Genomic DNA, 15294 nt, shown 5'->3' with positions numbered 1-15294 from the left:
GCAATTGGACAATTTGTGCTGCACTTTTGGATTTTGAGATAAATGATTTTTTACCTTTTTGGTTTTTGTCATTTATTGAAAAGTTTATTTCCTTTAATTCAGCATTTGACTTTTATGCATCATTCCTCAGCCTTGCCCACCATTTTCAAACAAGAGCTGCAAAGCCAGGAGGGTGAAGAGGGCAGCAGTGTCACCCTGCACTGTGAGCTCTCTAAACCTGGAGCGTCAGTGGAGTGGAGGAAGGGAGAGGAGCTGCTTCTGCCGGGAGACAAGTATCAGATGAAGCAGATCGGCCACAATGTTGAGCTGGTAGTGAGCAGCCTGCAGCCTGAAGACGGTGGAGACTACACCTGTGACACAGGGGACAGGAAGAGCACAGCTCATGTTAAAGTCAATGGTAGGACCATGTATCACCATCCCTCATCAGCACTGCTGTCTTGCATCACTCTTGTGTGTAATGATCTGCTGCCACTCTGCTGTCTAACACCCTGCTGATAATCAGACACATTCATCACACCTTGCAGGCACCTGCGCTTGTCTGTTCCCTGTTCTGCACCATCGTCATAGAAGTGGTCATCATGCCATTGGTATAAAAGCAGCTAGATTATCAAAATGAGAGTGAAATCAAGGTTTCATCCTCATATACTGGATTTTCATGCGTTTATATGTGGTTTATTAGGATATGGCAGAAATTCTAGAAGAGGAGTGCTTGTAGCTAAGAAGGATTTGTTTTTAAACCTTGTATTTGTAGTGGCTTGAATTTGTACTAGATCTGAACCGTTTTCATCTTTTCTGTCACTAAACTGTTTATTGATCTCACACTGGATTTGAGAATTATATTTCTCCCTGATACTCATGGTGTCGGTCATTTTCATACTTAACCTGAGCCACAGATGGCTTAATATTTAAAGGGGTTATTGTGTAACAGAAGCAGAAAACGTTGTTTGAATAAGAAGGCGATTAAGTAGATTCTGTGTTTGAAGAGTGTTCCTGATCAGATCAGCTCTGGAGGAAGGATGTCACCTCATTGTGAAGAGGACATGAGGAGGCTGCATTTCTAATTTTTCTTTGCTCGGTTCAAACTTGACTCCCCAGCACTGCCTGTCCTTTTCAAACAAGAGCTGCAGAGCCAGGAGGCTGAAGAGGGCAGCAGGGCCTTCCTGCGCTGTGAGCTCTCTAAACCTGGAGCCCAGGTGGAGTGGAGGAAGGGAGGAGTGGTGCTGCAGCCCAGTGACAAGTATGAAATGAGGCAGGAGGGAGCTGCTGTAGAGCTGGTAGTTCATGATCTGAAGCTGGATGACATGGGAGACTACATCTGTGACACTGGTGACAACACAAGCACAGCATCTCTGAAAGTCAATGGTAGGAAAGAGCCTGTAGTAATCTGTGGTTCTTACATCTCCATTATTATGTCTTCCAGTCCCTTCATCATGTAGAATATACTCTTTTTTGTTCTTACAATCATTTTCAGAGATTTTTGTCTGAAATTGTTCAGAGGTAAAGATTACCCATTATCAGTTATCACTTATTTTCTTCCTTATGAAGTTATCCTTCATAAATATCAGACACTATACATTTACTCTATATGTTTTCTGTGAGAATGAGACTTTCCTGGTCATAACTTCAAATCTTTCATTCACATTTGTATCTGTATTAAAAAGTTTTGTGTTCTTGTGTTCTTTATTTTGTGAAAAGGAGCTTGAATCTCACTGCAGATTGATCTTCTACCATGTCATTGAAAATATCATTTATTTTCTGTGTCAAAGAGCCTGTGAATTATATTTACTTTAACATAGCATCCTATGTTAGTCCAAGTATTAATTATTGCTCATCTTTGATCTAAATCATTTCAGAAACAACTTAATTCAATTTTTATTTCATCGTATGTGCCTTTACTTATGTAAGTGGGATTAAAGAACAAGTTATCTACAGTAGTTATGTAGTTGAATCCAATACCCTGGCTTCTTTCAAGAAATTGCTTAATGAGCTTTTAAGATTAATCAACTATTAACTTCCAAATTGGCCAATCACACCTGTAAACATTCCTTTGTTCTTATGGGTGTTCATGATACATAAATGTGCAGCTCAAACTTTTAGTAAGTGCTCTTTTTGCTGGCATTTTGGTTTGTTTTCTTTCTTTAACAATATCATAGCAATGTTGTGAAACTCATTGAGGGTGTGTGGGATACATCTTTGTGTACAGCCTTTGCTGAAACATAGATGTTGTAACTAATGTTGTATCAGTAATTAGACACTATCATGGTTAGTAATGGGAGACATATTTATTAGTGGTCCAGTATGAACTTAGAATGGTGATAGTCACTGGCAGATGCAAAGTGTATTGACAATATTGAATTAATTACATGGCCATTTCACTTGGGCAATTAGTTTTAGTTTGGAACTGAATACATCCATGATGTAGGCTTGGCTCAGCATAGTGACATGGCAGTTAATACTATTCATCATAGCTTCTGACCTGTTCTTTATATAAAGAACTATTGCTATTCTGCCTGTGTTCACATGGGTTTCCTCTGATTGCTCTGGCTTTCACCCACCTTCCAAAAGACCCAATGGCTGTTAATTGTGTGTGTGTGTGTGTGTGTGTGTGTGTGTGTGTGTGTGTGTGTGTGTGTGTGTGTGTGTGTGTGTGTGTGTGTATACCATGGTTAACTGGCATCCCTGCCACTCCTACATAATATGTTTTGCTGGGTTTTTCTTTTTTCCCATAAACTCCAGATGTGTTTTCATTTTTTGTATAAACCTAACATTAACCTTTTTACAGTAGACCCATCTTTCACTGATCTAGTTTCTTTCAGTGATTTTCCTGTTTTTCTAAAAGGGCATGCATAGCAATTTCCTAAAGGTGTTGTGTGTTTCTTTTTCTCGTTTTATAAACTTCTCTCTTGCCACCAAACTGTTTATTAATTAAATACAACCCATGTTCTGCAGCTCTTCTGCAGTGGAGGTCAAGAGATCACCTGCTCCTTGTGGACAATGATTATTTTAATTCTGTTTCATTACAAAGTCATTACATACACCTTTAGTTAGGATGCAGTGTCACATATGTCCATCTATTACAGTATAACCCTGTATTTGTTTTGGGTGACATTTTTTTTTTGCTATGGTTCAGTCCTTCTCTTACTGCATCTTTACACTGAGTCAGTCCTTTGCCGTGGATAAATTTTGGCTAATCGATAATAAATGCCCTCCAACATAAAAAGTGGGAAATCTTGAACTAGAGCTATCAATCCAATACCCACTGAAATGTATCATACAGTACCTTTATGTTCCAAATGCGCAATGACCTTATTGTCCAGAGGGTGGACTTTATTTAATGCACTTTTCGGAAGAGGTCTGAGACGTCACACAGGAACCATTCAACAGTTTGAAAGAATGGCACGAGACTTTTCCTTTAGAATGGAAGCTCAGAAGAAAAATGATTAAAGTGTTCAGAAAGTATTTTGGAACAGATGGCGTTAGGGTACTGTTGTAACAGACAAATAAGTTCTGGAGCCCCAGATGACGTTTAAACAACAGAGTTTATTGCATGCAAGGAACAATAAGACCAATGTACTGTTTGGAATATAGGTACAAAACTTCCAGTTTATATAGCAAATTTCAGCTGCTTCTGACATAAATTGTTACCATGGTAATGGGGGGGTGGACCTGTGTTTGGACATTCTCAAGACTTTGAACACTTTTAATGGTCGGTTTTATCTTTCCTTATTTAGGGGGTCTCTAGCTTGCACTTGGAATTTCCTATCAATTAACTCCCATTCCTGCCATAACTCAAAGGTGCCTAAGCATGGGATGTCTTGTGACAAGACGTCTTTGTGCAAAAAGAAATCAGTTAACCCCTTTTTCACATCTTATATCTTTCTTCATTACCAACTGATTTGTTAAGGGCCATTTATGACTTCAACGAAGCCTCTGTGCCACATTGCTTTTAAAGACCAATGAATAATTTTGTAATTGAAGAATTAATCATTTGGTTTGTTTTTTTAATGACAGCACTGCCAGTCATTTTCAAACAAGACCTGCAGGACCAGAAGGCTGAGGAAGGGGGCACTGCCACCCTGCAGTGCAAGCTCTCCAAACCAGGTGCCACAGTGGAGTGGAGAAAAGGAGGAGTGGAGCTTTGCCCGTGTGCCAAGTATGAGATGAGACAAGATGGCTGCAGTGTTTGCTTACTGATTCACAATGTAGAGCCAGAGGATGCTGGAGACTACACCTGTGACACTGGGGATCGACAGACCACCGCTTGTCTGTCAGTGAAGGGTAGGCAAGGACAGTGAGCTACATACTGTATGCTTTAATCTGATGAAAGATTTGCCACACATTTTTTACTCAGAGAATAAGTCTTTTCTATCAAACCAGATTATTCTTTGATATATGTATTCTTGCATTTTCATTGGAGGTCCCGATACAAAATGTTTTCCTGTGTATGTTAAAAAGCTTTTGGATCTTCTACTCATGTACGCATGTATATTTCAATTTTGTGCTACTTACAGTGAAGACATTTGCTCTTTATACAAATGTCATAGGTAACTGGTTAACAAATTCTTGAATATCTGATATTCATAAATTACATTTGCTACATAGAGGAACTGTTTTTATTGCCAACATATTCAAAGTTTTAATTGATTTTTTTTAAAAGTAAGCTCATCCAAAAACAGAGCAGTGGTTCTGGTTTAACTGCTTGCAGTTGGTTGGGTTGTTTTGCTTTGAATCAACTGCTGCCTCCTAACCCTCAGTCTCTCCAACCATCCCCTTTGTCCTCTTCCCTGTAGCCCTGCCCGTATATTTCAGGACCTTGCTGGAGAGCCAGCTGGGAGAGACAGGAGGAATGGCCACCTTGAGCTGTGAGCTCACCAAGGCCGGAGCCCATGTGGACTGGAAGAAGGGCGGGAAAGTTCTAGAACCCAATGACAAGTATGAGATTAGGCAGGAAGGTACTGTAGCAGAGCTTGTCATTTACAACCTGAAGCCATCAGATGCCGGAGAATACACCTGTGACACGGGCGACCAGAAGTCTTCTGCCACACTCACTGTACAGGGTAAGCAGGACTGTGTGGGTGCACACGACTGACAGAGTGCTTTTAATCAGCACTGGCACTTCCATAACTCATTGCCATTCTTGTCTTTCACTCTGACTCTTTTCATGAACTTTCACTATCTGCCTTTGTGACCTTTCATCAGACCTAACTTCCTCTTTGCAGTGTTAACGTCTTATGAATATTTATCTTTTCTGGTTATAGTTTCCTAAAGCATTATGTCATAATGCTTGATAAATATAGCTAAAATAGCACTCAGGTTTTTGTACACTGCTAAATGTATTCCTATTCAGATTCAACCTAATTTAATGGTCTTAGATAATATTTGTTTAAAAGAGGAAACATGCAGTCTTAATTTTTATGATGGTTTCCTACTGGAAGATCTAATGGTCAGGTATCAATTTACTTTTTTAAGTACCAGATTAAACCTCTTAATCCACACATTATGGGTGGGATGAGTGACATTTCAAATTCTACTCAGGTCAGAAAATGGAGAGAAATCCTCCTGCTCAAGAGGATCCTTTGGTGTACTGCAGTATCTGACTTATGTTAGGACACTACCTTTTTGCTGCTGCTGTTTGGATTGAAAATGGAAAGCATGAGCACTGCAGTACTATACACCAAGCATTTGTAATACGCATAGAAAATAAATTGCATTTTAAAAATAGTTTTATCATGGCATGAAGTGATTATTGTTAAGGAAATAGTAAGGAATGGATCCTATGCAGATCCATGTAACTCCAAATTGGGAAAACAGAGTTAAACAGGGGGTATCCAAATACAAAGGCCAAACAAGCAGTAGGTCAATAGCCAAAAAGGCATAAAGCAATAATAGGCCAAAAGAGAAGCAAAGGATGTCTCAATGAAAACCTAATACTACGCAGGGAAAGGACAGAGAGCTGGGCTGAAGTAGGCTGGGAAGGGGAGACGTGGTGGTGAAGGGGTGCTGGGATTGGTTGATGAGGTCTAGGTACAGTAGTTTGAATCTTCCCTGAGTAACTGAGGTAGTTGCCTGTTCAGAGCCCCCTGGTGGTTGGATGATGGTACCGTAAAAATTATATTCAGAAAGTATCCTGTTGGAAGATTGAACAGTCACATTAGTAAAAGTTATGTGAGTTATGGATATTAAAAGTGCCTAATTTGCTGTATAAATATCTTAATCCAGAATGCATAGCATTTCATTATTAATTCAACCTCTTTTTTTTCTTGCGTTTTTGTATTGCAACTCTTTTGGACAAGTATGATTATAAACTCTCACATTCTACATACTGTATACCATATGTAGTGTGCTCTCTGAAGGCACCAGTTCTGTAGGGTTTGGGCATTTACTGGGACAATTATTAATTGTAGCAGTAAATCACAAAATGATTCTTTTGATGGCCTTAGAATCCAACCATGCGATATAACTCAAACAACGCACACACACAGGTACTAATACACGAGGATACATTTATTAATACATAGAATATGCATATAAACCTAACAGATCTTATCGTGAGGGTTATCAGAATACAAAAGGTATATATTCAGTCAGTTACGAAGTGTTACACATATAAAGAGGACATACGTTCAGTATATCATTCATTTAGACCATTTCATACAGTGAACTTGGTTACAACTTCTACATTAGATACTCAAAACAAGTACATAACTTAACATACAGGAATTAAATTGATATCAACTGGTTGGGATAACAATTGAATTCTCGAGCTGTAATGCATTGAAGTTGAATACTCATCCAATCTCTGGGGATTCAGATCTCCTGTGGGCACAAAGAAACAGTTTCAGGCTGTTGCTGTCCAATCCGCGCTCTCTGGCTCGGTGCCAGGCTGTGCTGTGCGGCTTGCGACAATGCGCTGCTGATGCTCACTGACCGGCTAGTTAGTGTTGGCTTTAACTAGCAAAGTTTGTGCACAGGAGAAAAGATGACTGTGGATCCCAGCAAGTCAGGAAGAGGACCGGTTCGTTCCTGATGAAGAGCTAGTTCTGAATAGTGATTCAGCTGTCCACAGTTCTGACCTGTTCACGAGGCCTGCTGCTGGTGCTAACCTCGGGTGGATCCTCTGGTTACTCTCTGGCAACCTCCGCTCTAGACTCTTAGAACAATGGAAAGTTCTGGCACTCGGACACACTGGCCATTCCGTGGTTGTCCGGGCTGAGTCTCAGGATGGTCAGGAGGCGCGCTGCGAGAATGTCCTGCCCTTGGGAGCCTTCTGCTCCTGGGCCGTCCTGCCCTGGAATTCTCCTTTGAATTCCCTTAAGAATAGTCCACAGAATTCCTCCACAGAATTCTACTACAGGCTCTCTGTGTTGCCTGTTTTTACCTGGAGGAACTTCAGCTCGTTGATGTGCTGAAAGTTCCATGGGCATCAGAGTCCCACGTGGGTTACTCAGCCCTACCAGTCCCTGATTGGTTGATCAAGGTGAGATATGAGTCACTTACTCCTGACACTTAGGAATGCAGTCCAGATGTCCATCTGGCACTCCCTAGACAGATAGGTGCCAATGGATGACCATTGATCATGATAGCAAGGCTTAGCTAAGTGCATCCCCCTTTGGGAGCTGTCCCTTATCAAAGGAAACCTTAAATCAGCCTGCATGAATAGCTTCTCTGTGGCTGCACCACAGAGATGAACAGAGAGATGAGGCCTCATTTGGGAAAGCACAGCAACACTTAATTCTGTCTTATTAACAAGCATTGCCGCTACACATATATTATCAAACTCTTAAGCATGTCTTCATATTTTAACTTGTTTAACTTTAAGTTTAATGTCTAATGATGCTTGCTCTGTGATTTTGTTTACCCTTTTCAATTACATTCTTGCCTTTTTGTGTGCCTTATCCACATTTGACCTTCTTCACTAGGAGCTGCTGTAGAGTCTTTTGACTTTTAAATCCAGTAGTTTCTCTAAGCAAATTCATCACATCCGCCATGAAACGTTTGTACTTCGTGACTTTTGTTTTGGTGAAGTTTTTTATATTATTTGCAATCCAAGACTTTAGATTTAGTTGTGCATTTTTTTTTCATTTTTAGGACTTCCTGCAAATTTCCTGTTTAATATTTTGAAAGAGTGGTCAATATTCCATAGACATTCATCAGGAATCATGCACCATTATCTCTTCAATGTCTATTTGTAAAGTTCACATAAGTGTGCAGTCATAGACTGTCTCACAGAAAAAGATTGTAGTTGTGTCCTGATATATGTGGACATAGCTCAGAGAGGTAACTGCTATGTGCATTTCCTGTGTTGACAGAACTGGACGTCACCATAGTGAAGGGGATAGAGAGCCTCACGGTGAAGGAGGACGAGGATGCAGTGTTCCAGTGTCAGGTCTCCCATGACAACGCACCCCAGGTGCAATGGAAACTGCAGGATATCCCACTCCAGAGCAATGAGATGAATGACATCACCGGGGAGGGGAAGGTGCACACCCTGACTCTCAGGAAAGTGACTCAGGAGGATTCGGGTACTGTGGTCTTCAGCGTTGGACCTCACACATCTTCTGCTGAGCTCACAGTCAGAGGTACAGTAGGGTATCGATCTGATGCTGTTCTGATCCCCTCTGCACCGCTGTGCATGCATTTTGTTTTTATCATTGAACCCATAGGACTCAACATACTATTTTCGATTCCTTGGAATAGAGGCTAGTTAGATTGATGAGTGCATATGTGACAGACTGCAAGCAAAACTACACCAAGATCAGCAACATTAACCATGAAAGTTCATTCTGAAACACCTTAAAGGGATAGGGCATCATATTATAAATCCTTATATTTTGCTAGATAGCACCATTGCATCTTAGGAGAACCACAGTTTAAAACCTTCAGATGTATTATGATCTTCTTTGTACACCTTGCTTACAATCTGGTGTGCTAATTCTCCAGCTTCCAATGTGCTGTTCACACGCTGGCTGCAGAACCAGGAGGCTATGGAGGGGGACTCTGCCACCTTACGCTGTCAGCTCTCGCAGCCTGGGGCCTCTGTAGAGTGGAGGAAGGAGGCAGTTGTGCTGCAACCAAGCACAAAGTACGAGATGAGGGTCGATGGGACTGAGGCCCTGCTTGTCATCAAAGATCTCAAACTGGAGGATAGTGCAGACTACACCTGTGACACAGGAGACCAGCAAAGCACAGCATCTGTTTCTGTTAAAGGTAAGTTGACGAGTTTGACTCTCCTTTTTTTTTCGCACCACTGTTGCATTGTGCCAGAGAAAGAGTGCATATTGTGTTAAATCTGGAAGGATGTTAGAGTGACCTCTGCAGGGAAGAGTAGATACAAGATGCAAGATAACACCAAGAACAACACGATAACAAGATAAAAGCCCCAGAATCCTGACCTTGGTAGAAGGTCTGACCCTTCTGCAAAATGAATGATATTCTTGCCGGCAGTACCAGGAACCTTTCATATACCACCACTCTTGGAAACTTGCAGTCTGTAACGTGGTAAAACAGTGTCACATACATAGGGCCCTAAATTGATGTTAACATCCCTGTATTTAGATATTTATTTATTTACTGACTGGTTGATTTGTGACTTCTACTTTAGTTATTGGTGCAACTAAAGTGAATATGTTATACTGTAAACTGAAAGACAAGTGGAGACAAGATGGAGGTTTTTGTCAGAAACACACAGTCTGCCGAGGAATAGACTGCCATCCTCAGTCATCTGACCGATTTAAAGGCTAGAAAGCAGAAGCTCTCTTATGACAGAAAGGAATTTGAGTAAGAGTCTAGTTAGAGTTTGAAAGGACTGCTAAGGTTTTTTGTTTTCATCTTCCCACTCAGTGTGTACAGTAAATAAAGGAGAACTGTTTTACCTCATGATGTGCCTGTTTACCAAGACCCAACTTTTCAAATATCCTGTAATGGCAGTCCGACCCCTAGTTTGGACAAATCACGTCTAAGCTTAGGTCCTGTTATTGTGGTTTTATTCAGTTGAGCAGTTTGAAATATTTTTGAGTTGTGTGGAGTTTGCTGTTTCGGTTTGTAGACATGTGTACGTTGATGTGACTTTCTGTGTTTTCTGGTTGGTTACGGGGGAGAAAGTGACTAGGAAAAGGAGAAGTTTAGGCAGAGAGTGAGCAAGAATGTGGCAGGTGTAAATGTGGCTATTCAGTAATAAACTGTACAAAAAATATTTGTCTCCATCCAGCTCCCATCCGTACAGGCAGAGTATTTAACCACCATTGCACGAACCCTACAGTTACACAAGTCTGAAATGAAAGAACTTGCTAAAACTGACTAAATGATTTTCCTCAAGTATTAATTCCAGTAAAACAATTTTGCCAAAGATTGTGTCAAGCCACGTGTATCCTGTTTCCCCAGAGCCTGAAGTCAGGGTGGTGAAGGAGCTGAGGAGCGTGTCGGTATTTGCTAATGAGGATGCCATGTTCTCCGTGGAGCTGTCTCGGCCCTGTCTGAAGGATGTTCAGTGGAAGCTGGGAGACGTTCCCCTGCAGCACAATGAAATGAATGAGATTGGGATGGCGCGGAATGGCCTTGTCCACACTCTCACCCTGCGGAAGGTGACGCTGGATGATTCAAGCCCTGTGACCTTCACAGCTAGGGGCTGCACTTCCACAGCTGAACTTAATGTCTCAGGTCAGCAGTGCTACTACATCCCTGCTACTGTATATTGTCATCTTTCCAGGCTATAGACTGAGATGTTAACCTCACCATAAACTGAAAACAACAAGTGGAAGATGTCTCTGTGGTTATATGTGCACTGCTTGTTACCTGTATTGATCTTCAATTTATTGAACCAGTAGCCTTTATTTCGTTTCCTGCATGATTGTGCGTCTGTTACTGTCTACCTTAACTACAGATAACCATTCAGTAATAATTGTTGGAAAACTGATTTTCTGTAGCGACACACTCAAAATAAATATTTTAGTTAATATAAAAAATAAGCTTATTGGATGTTACATTAGATTTAATTATAAAAAACTGTTCCTGTAGACAAGTGTATAAGTAGAATCAGAAAATAGTTTTTTCTTTAAAGTAATTATCATTTACACTACAAACCTTTTACTGTTGATACAGTTAGGGATCTTTATGAGTAGGTGGCCAAATTCCATGTGATACATAATCAGTAGTCCTGTTTCATATACAATACCCACTGTGGAAGCCAAGCCAATGGGCATATTGTATGTGGTCACCATCTGGTTCTCTCCCTAAAGCTGCCCCGCCTGTGGTGTTTAAGAAAAAGCTGGAGAGTCAGGAACTAAAGGAAGGGGACAACGCTTTCTTGCGCTGCGAGATCTCGCACCCTAATGTCCCTGTCACCTGGAAGAGGGGCGGAGAGACACTGTCTCAGAGTGACAAGTACACCTTGCAGCAGAGGGGGACCATGCTGGTGTTGATCATCCATAATCTGAAGCCTGAGGACGCTGGTGAATACATCTGTGACACGGGGGATCAGCAGTCTACAGCCACTCTCACTGTCAAAGGTACAGTCCACTGCAGCGAGAAGTGGGTTTAAAAGAAACATATCCTCCCAGCTTCTATCTAGATCCTTTAGGATTTACAGATTTAATCAAGTAGAGCAGTGAGTCTTAGGCACAGTTCCCGTAGAGTAATCCTGCAGACTTTATACACTGCTCTTAATACTGTACCTTCCAGACCCTGAGTACCAGAGTTCTCTTGCTCCATCAATAATGTAAAGGTGTTAGACATTTGGTAATACTCAGTAAGACTGGATTGGATCAGGGCAGAAGATCTGTGATGTAGATACATTGAGCATTGTGAGATTTTGGACAGTCACTGGAATTTTTGAAGCATTCAACATGAAGCATTGCATGTCAAAGATGTGCTTACTATCCAGTCAAAACTAAATTAAAGTGAAAGAACAGCAGTATAGTTAATCAATTTACTTTAATGATTTAGCGTAAGATTTGTTTTGCCTTATTATCATCTAATATTTGTAAATAAGGCAAAAGAGTTGTCTGAACAGAGATCACTAAAGAAAATGAAAATACTTGCAAGTGGTTTTAATGAGAAAAACACAAATAAGCCACTGTTTCTAGATGTGTTCCCAGGGCTGTGTATTACATGCTGTATTGTGGTTGTGCATGTTGAGTGGAAGCTGCTGAAAGGCCACTGCTTATTGCTCAGCTGGAACGTGTACTTTCCAATGCGATTCTTTGCATTTGTGCTTAGCTTTCTATGTGCCTAAGCAGTTGCTTCTTTAATAAGTTAGCTGTTGCTTTACTGCTGTCCTGACCTTTCCTTTTCAGAGCATGTGCGGATCACTGAGGGTCTGCAGGATGTCAGTGTGTATGCAGGGGGTGATGCTTGCTTTGTGTGTGAGGTGTCCCATGAGGGGGTGACTGAGGGGCAGTGGAGGCTGGAGTCGGCTGTCCTGCAGAGCAATGACATGAACAAGATCAGCGTCAGCGGCAGGGTGCACACCCTGGTGCTGAAGGAAGTCACTCTGGATGAGATGGGCATGGTGACATTTGCCGTAGGGGAGGAGAGATCCACTGCCAGGGTGGTGGTGCAGGAGAAACCCAAAGGTAGAACCTTCCACTGTGAGAACTGCTGCCTGCCTGCAGAATTTTCCTTCAGAAAAACTCATTGCCATCCTCCAACCACTGTGTCCATTTCTTCATGAGGACAGAGCTGCCATGTACCCGCTTGTCCATGCATGCCTGGCATTGCCCTGAGCTGCACAGTTGGCGTGAGTCATGATATGCCATAGCTGTATTCCAGTGTCCTTTTTCTTCTAGCTCAGTTCCATCCTTTTATCTGTAAATCCCTGTTAGACTGGCTGTTTTCTTAAGGATTAATAATTATCAATGGAATCCCTTCCAAGACTGAACTAATAAGTAGCTGTCACAAAATACCATCCCGTCCATTTTCTAACCCCTTCATCTGACACAAGGTCATGGGGGAGCCAAATATTATCCCGGCAAGCAATGACCGCAAGACAGAATGCACCCTGGACAGTATCTGGCCAGTGAATCTGAGCAGATACACAGACATACACATACTCAAACCTAGACCAATTTTCCTATGACTATGTTGGGATTTTTGGGAGGAAACCAGCGCACCTAGAGAAAATCCATGCAAACATGTAGAGAACATACAGTAGAATCTGCATGCAACTGCATGCAGATAGCATCCCAGGTCTGGAATTGAACTAAGAGCACTGTGAGGCAGCAATGCTAACCTCTGAATGAGCCACGATGCCACTGTGAAGTAAAATATAATGTATTCAAATTGTAACAAAGCTGATGTCAAATTCCAGTTATTATTTAGTGTAAAAGCCATTTTTTGGGGTAGACAATGTGTTGGAAGGAAGGAAAATCAATGTTCTTATGAGAAAGGCACACAATTGTCATGTTTTGCTTCTGCACTGCAGCAGTTGAGACATGTATGCAATTCAGAAGGCAGGTATAATGCGAGTGTCAATTTTTTACACATCGCAAATTATGCACATACTATAACATCCAGGAAAATACAACAAAGGATTCTGGGACTGAATCTGGCCTCAGGTTCATCTGTGGAGATCGCATGTTCTCTGTGTCTTTCTGTGAGTTTTTTTCAGGTGCTCCTGTTTCTCTCCCCCAAGGTCAGAATGTTAGATTTGCTTGGTGTCTCTAAATGGTCTCTTCCCCTGTGACGCTGTGAGAGCTGTTGCGTGTTGCACAGCTGTTGCACAGTGCATTATAGACCCTCACCAGAATAATATATAAAATATATATGTACTGATAATAAAATAATACAAGGTATGCAATAGTATTTTACATTGGTGCACAGCATCACTGAGATGACATTTGAAAATACAAAAGTCGTGTTATTGTTTGCCTCTATTCAGCTGTGATCAGGGAGAAGCTTCAGGACACTTCTACCTGTGAGGGGGAGACCGCTGTCTTGACCTGCATGACCTCAGAGCCAGGTTGTTCAGTCACTTGGAGGAAAGACAGCAGGATCATCAGGCCCAGCGACAAGTATGAGATCAGACAGGAGGGTCTGCTCAACCGTCTCCTTATCCACAGTGTGGAAGCAAGGGATGCTGGGAAATACACATGTGAAATTGGGGATGACCAAAGCAGTGCTACATTGACAGTAGAAGGTAAAGAGGCCTGGGAAAACATTTTGCTTGGATTGGAATGGTCTCTTATCTGATCCTACGACAGTCAGAAGAAAAGATAATAAAAATTCCTGACATTTATATAGAGCTTTTCTGGACACTTCACTCAAAGAGCTTTTCAAGTAATGGGGACTCCCCTCCACCACCAATGTGCAGCCCCTACCTGGATGATACGATGGCAGTCAAAGTGCCCAAGTATGCGCACCAGACATCACCTACCAGTTCATATATGGGGATTATTAAGAGGCCATGAGTGGTAAAGAACAATGGGAAATTTGACCAGGACACCAGGGTAACACCCCTACTCTTTTCGAGAAATTAGGACCCACTGAGCACCCCCTACTGGCCCCACTAACACCTCTTAGGTCTACCATTCAGGTACTGACCAGGCTCACACCTACTTAGCTTCAGTGGGTTGCCAGTTGCCACTTGTGAGTTGCAGAGTTTGTTGTAGTGTTTCTTATTATTTTTGAAACACTCCTTTAAGGGAGTCCATCTGTGATTGAGAGGGCATCCCAATAGCTCATTTAAAGACTTTACACAGGATTTGGGGGAAAATGTAGTTCACTGAAAGAGGCTGCAGATACATATTAAAAAATTAAAGACATATTCAGTGACTAAAGAAGGTTTATGGCAGATCTAATGGTTGTCTTTGTTTAGTTTAACTCTAATGCCTTTGTTTCTGTCCTTTGCAGAATTGCCTGCATTTTTCAAACAGGAGCTGCAGAACCAGGAAGCTGAAGAGGGGGACAGTTCCACTCTGCGCTGTGAGCTCTCTAAACCTGGAGCCCCGGTGGAATGGAGGAAAGGAGGAGTGGTGCTGCAGCCCAGTGACAAGTATGAGATGAGGCAAGAAGGCACTGTTTTAGAGTTAGTGATTCATGACCTGGAACCTGAAGACAATGGCTACTATACATGTGACACAGGAGACCAGCTGACAACTGCTTCTGTCACAGTTCAAGGTAATTCTACATTTCAGTCAATCTGGATTTCACAGTATGATGATGATCGTGTAAATCTATGGTCAATCCATTTTAAATCAAAGATGTGCGTCTCCACTTCTGGTCAGATGTGTCAGAGCAGCGATTGTGACTTTATCTTATATGAGGTTGAGTACACTGACTGGATCACTCACTTTATCAGTT

General features: G+C 41.7%; 1 protein-coding gene across 5 annotated transcripts in view; it reads left to right on the top strand.

The window, feature by feature from the left end:
- The window catches only part of obscnb (obscurin, cytoskeletal calmodulin and titin-interacting RhoGEF b), a 155916-nt gene that overhangs the window by 81408 nt on the left and 59214 nt on the right, over window positions 1-15294 (top strand). For 3 of the 5 annotated variants that reach the window (XM_088643095.1, XM_088643097.1, XM_088643096.1), the window contains exons 48-58: window positions 131-397; window positions 1096-1362; window positions 4012-4278; window positions 4791-5057; window positions 8310-8579; window positions 8941-9207; window positions 10381-10656; window positions 11235-11504; window positions 12291-12569; window positions 13874-14131; window positions 14845-15111. In XM_088643095.1, the coding sequence (XP_088499221.1) occupies window positions 131-397; window positions 1096-1362; window positions 4012-4278; window positions 4791-5057; window positions 8310-8579; window positions 8941-9207; window positions 10381-10656; window positions 11235-11504; window positions 12291-12569; window positions 13874-14131; window positions 14845-15111 (2955 nt within the window). The remainder of the gene's footprint in view (window positions 1-130; window positions 398-1095; window positions 1363-4011; window positions 4279-4790; window positions 5058-8309; window positions 8580-8940; window positions 9208-10380; window positions 10657-11234; window positions 11505-12290; window positions 12570-13873; window positions 14132-14844; window positions 15112-15294) is intronic. The other 2 variants (XM_088643098.1, XM_088643099.1) reach the window with 2 other exon arrangements.

Source organism: Lepisosteus platostomus, chromosome 8, assembly GCF_059453375.1.
Source record: "Lepisosteus platostomus isolate fLepPlt1 chromosome 8, fLepPlt1.hap1, whole genome shotgun sequence".
Lineage (NCBI taxonomy): Eukaryota > Metazoa > Chordata > Actinopteri > Semionotiformes > Lepisosteidae > Lepisosteus > Lepisosteus platostomus.
This window is presented reverse-complemented; position numbering and strand designations above follow the sequence as displayed.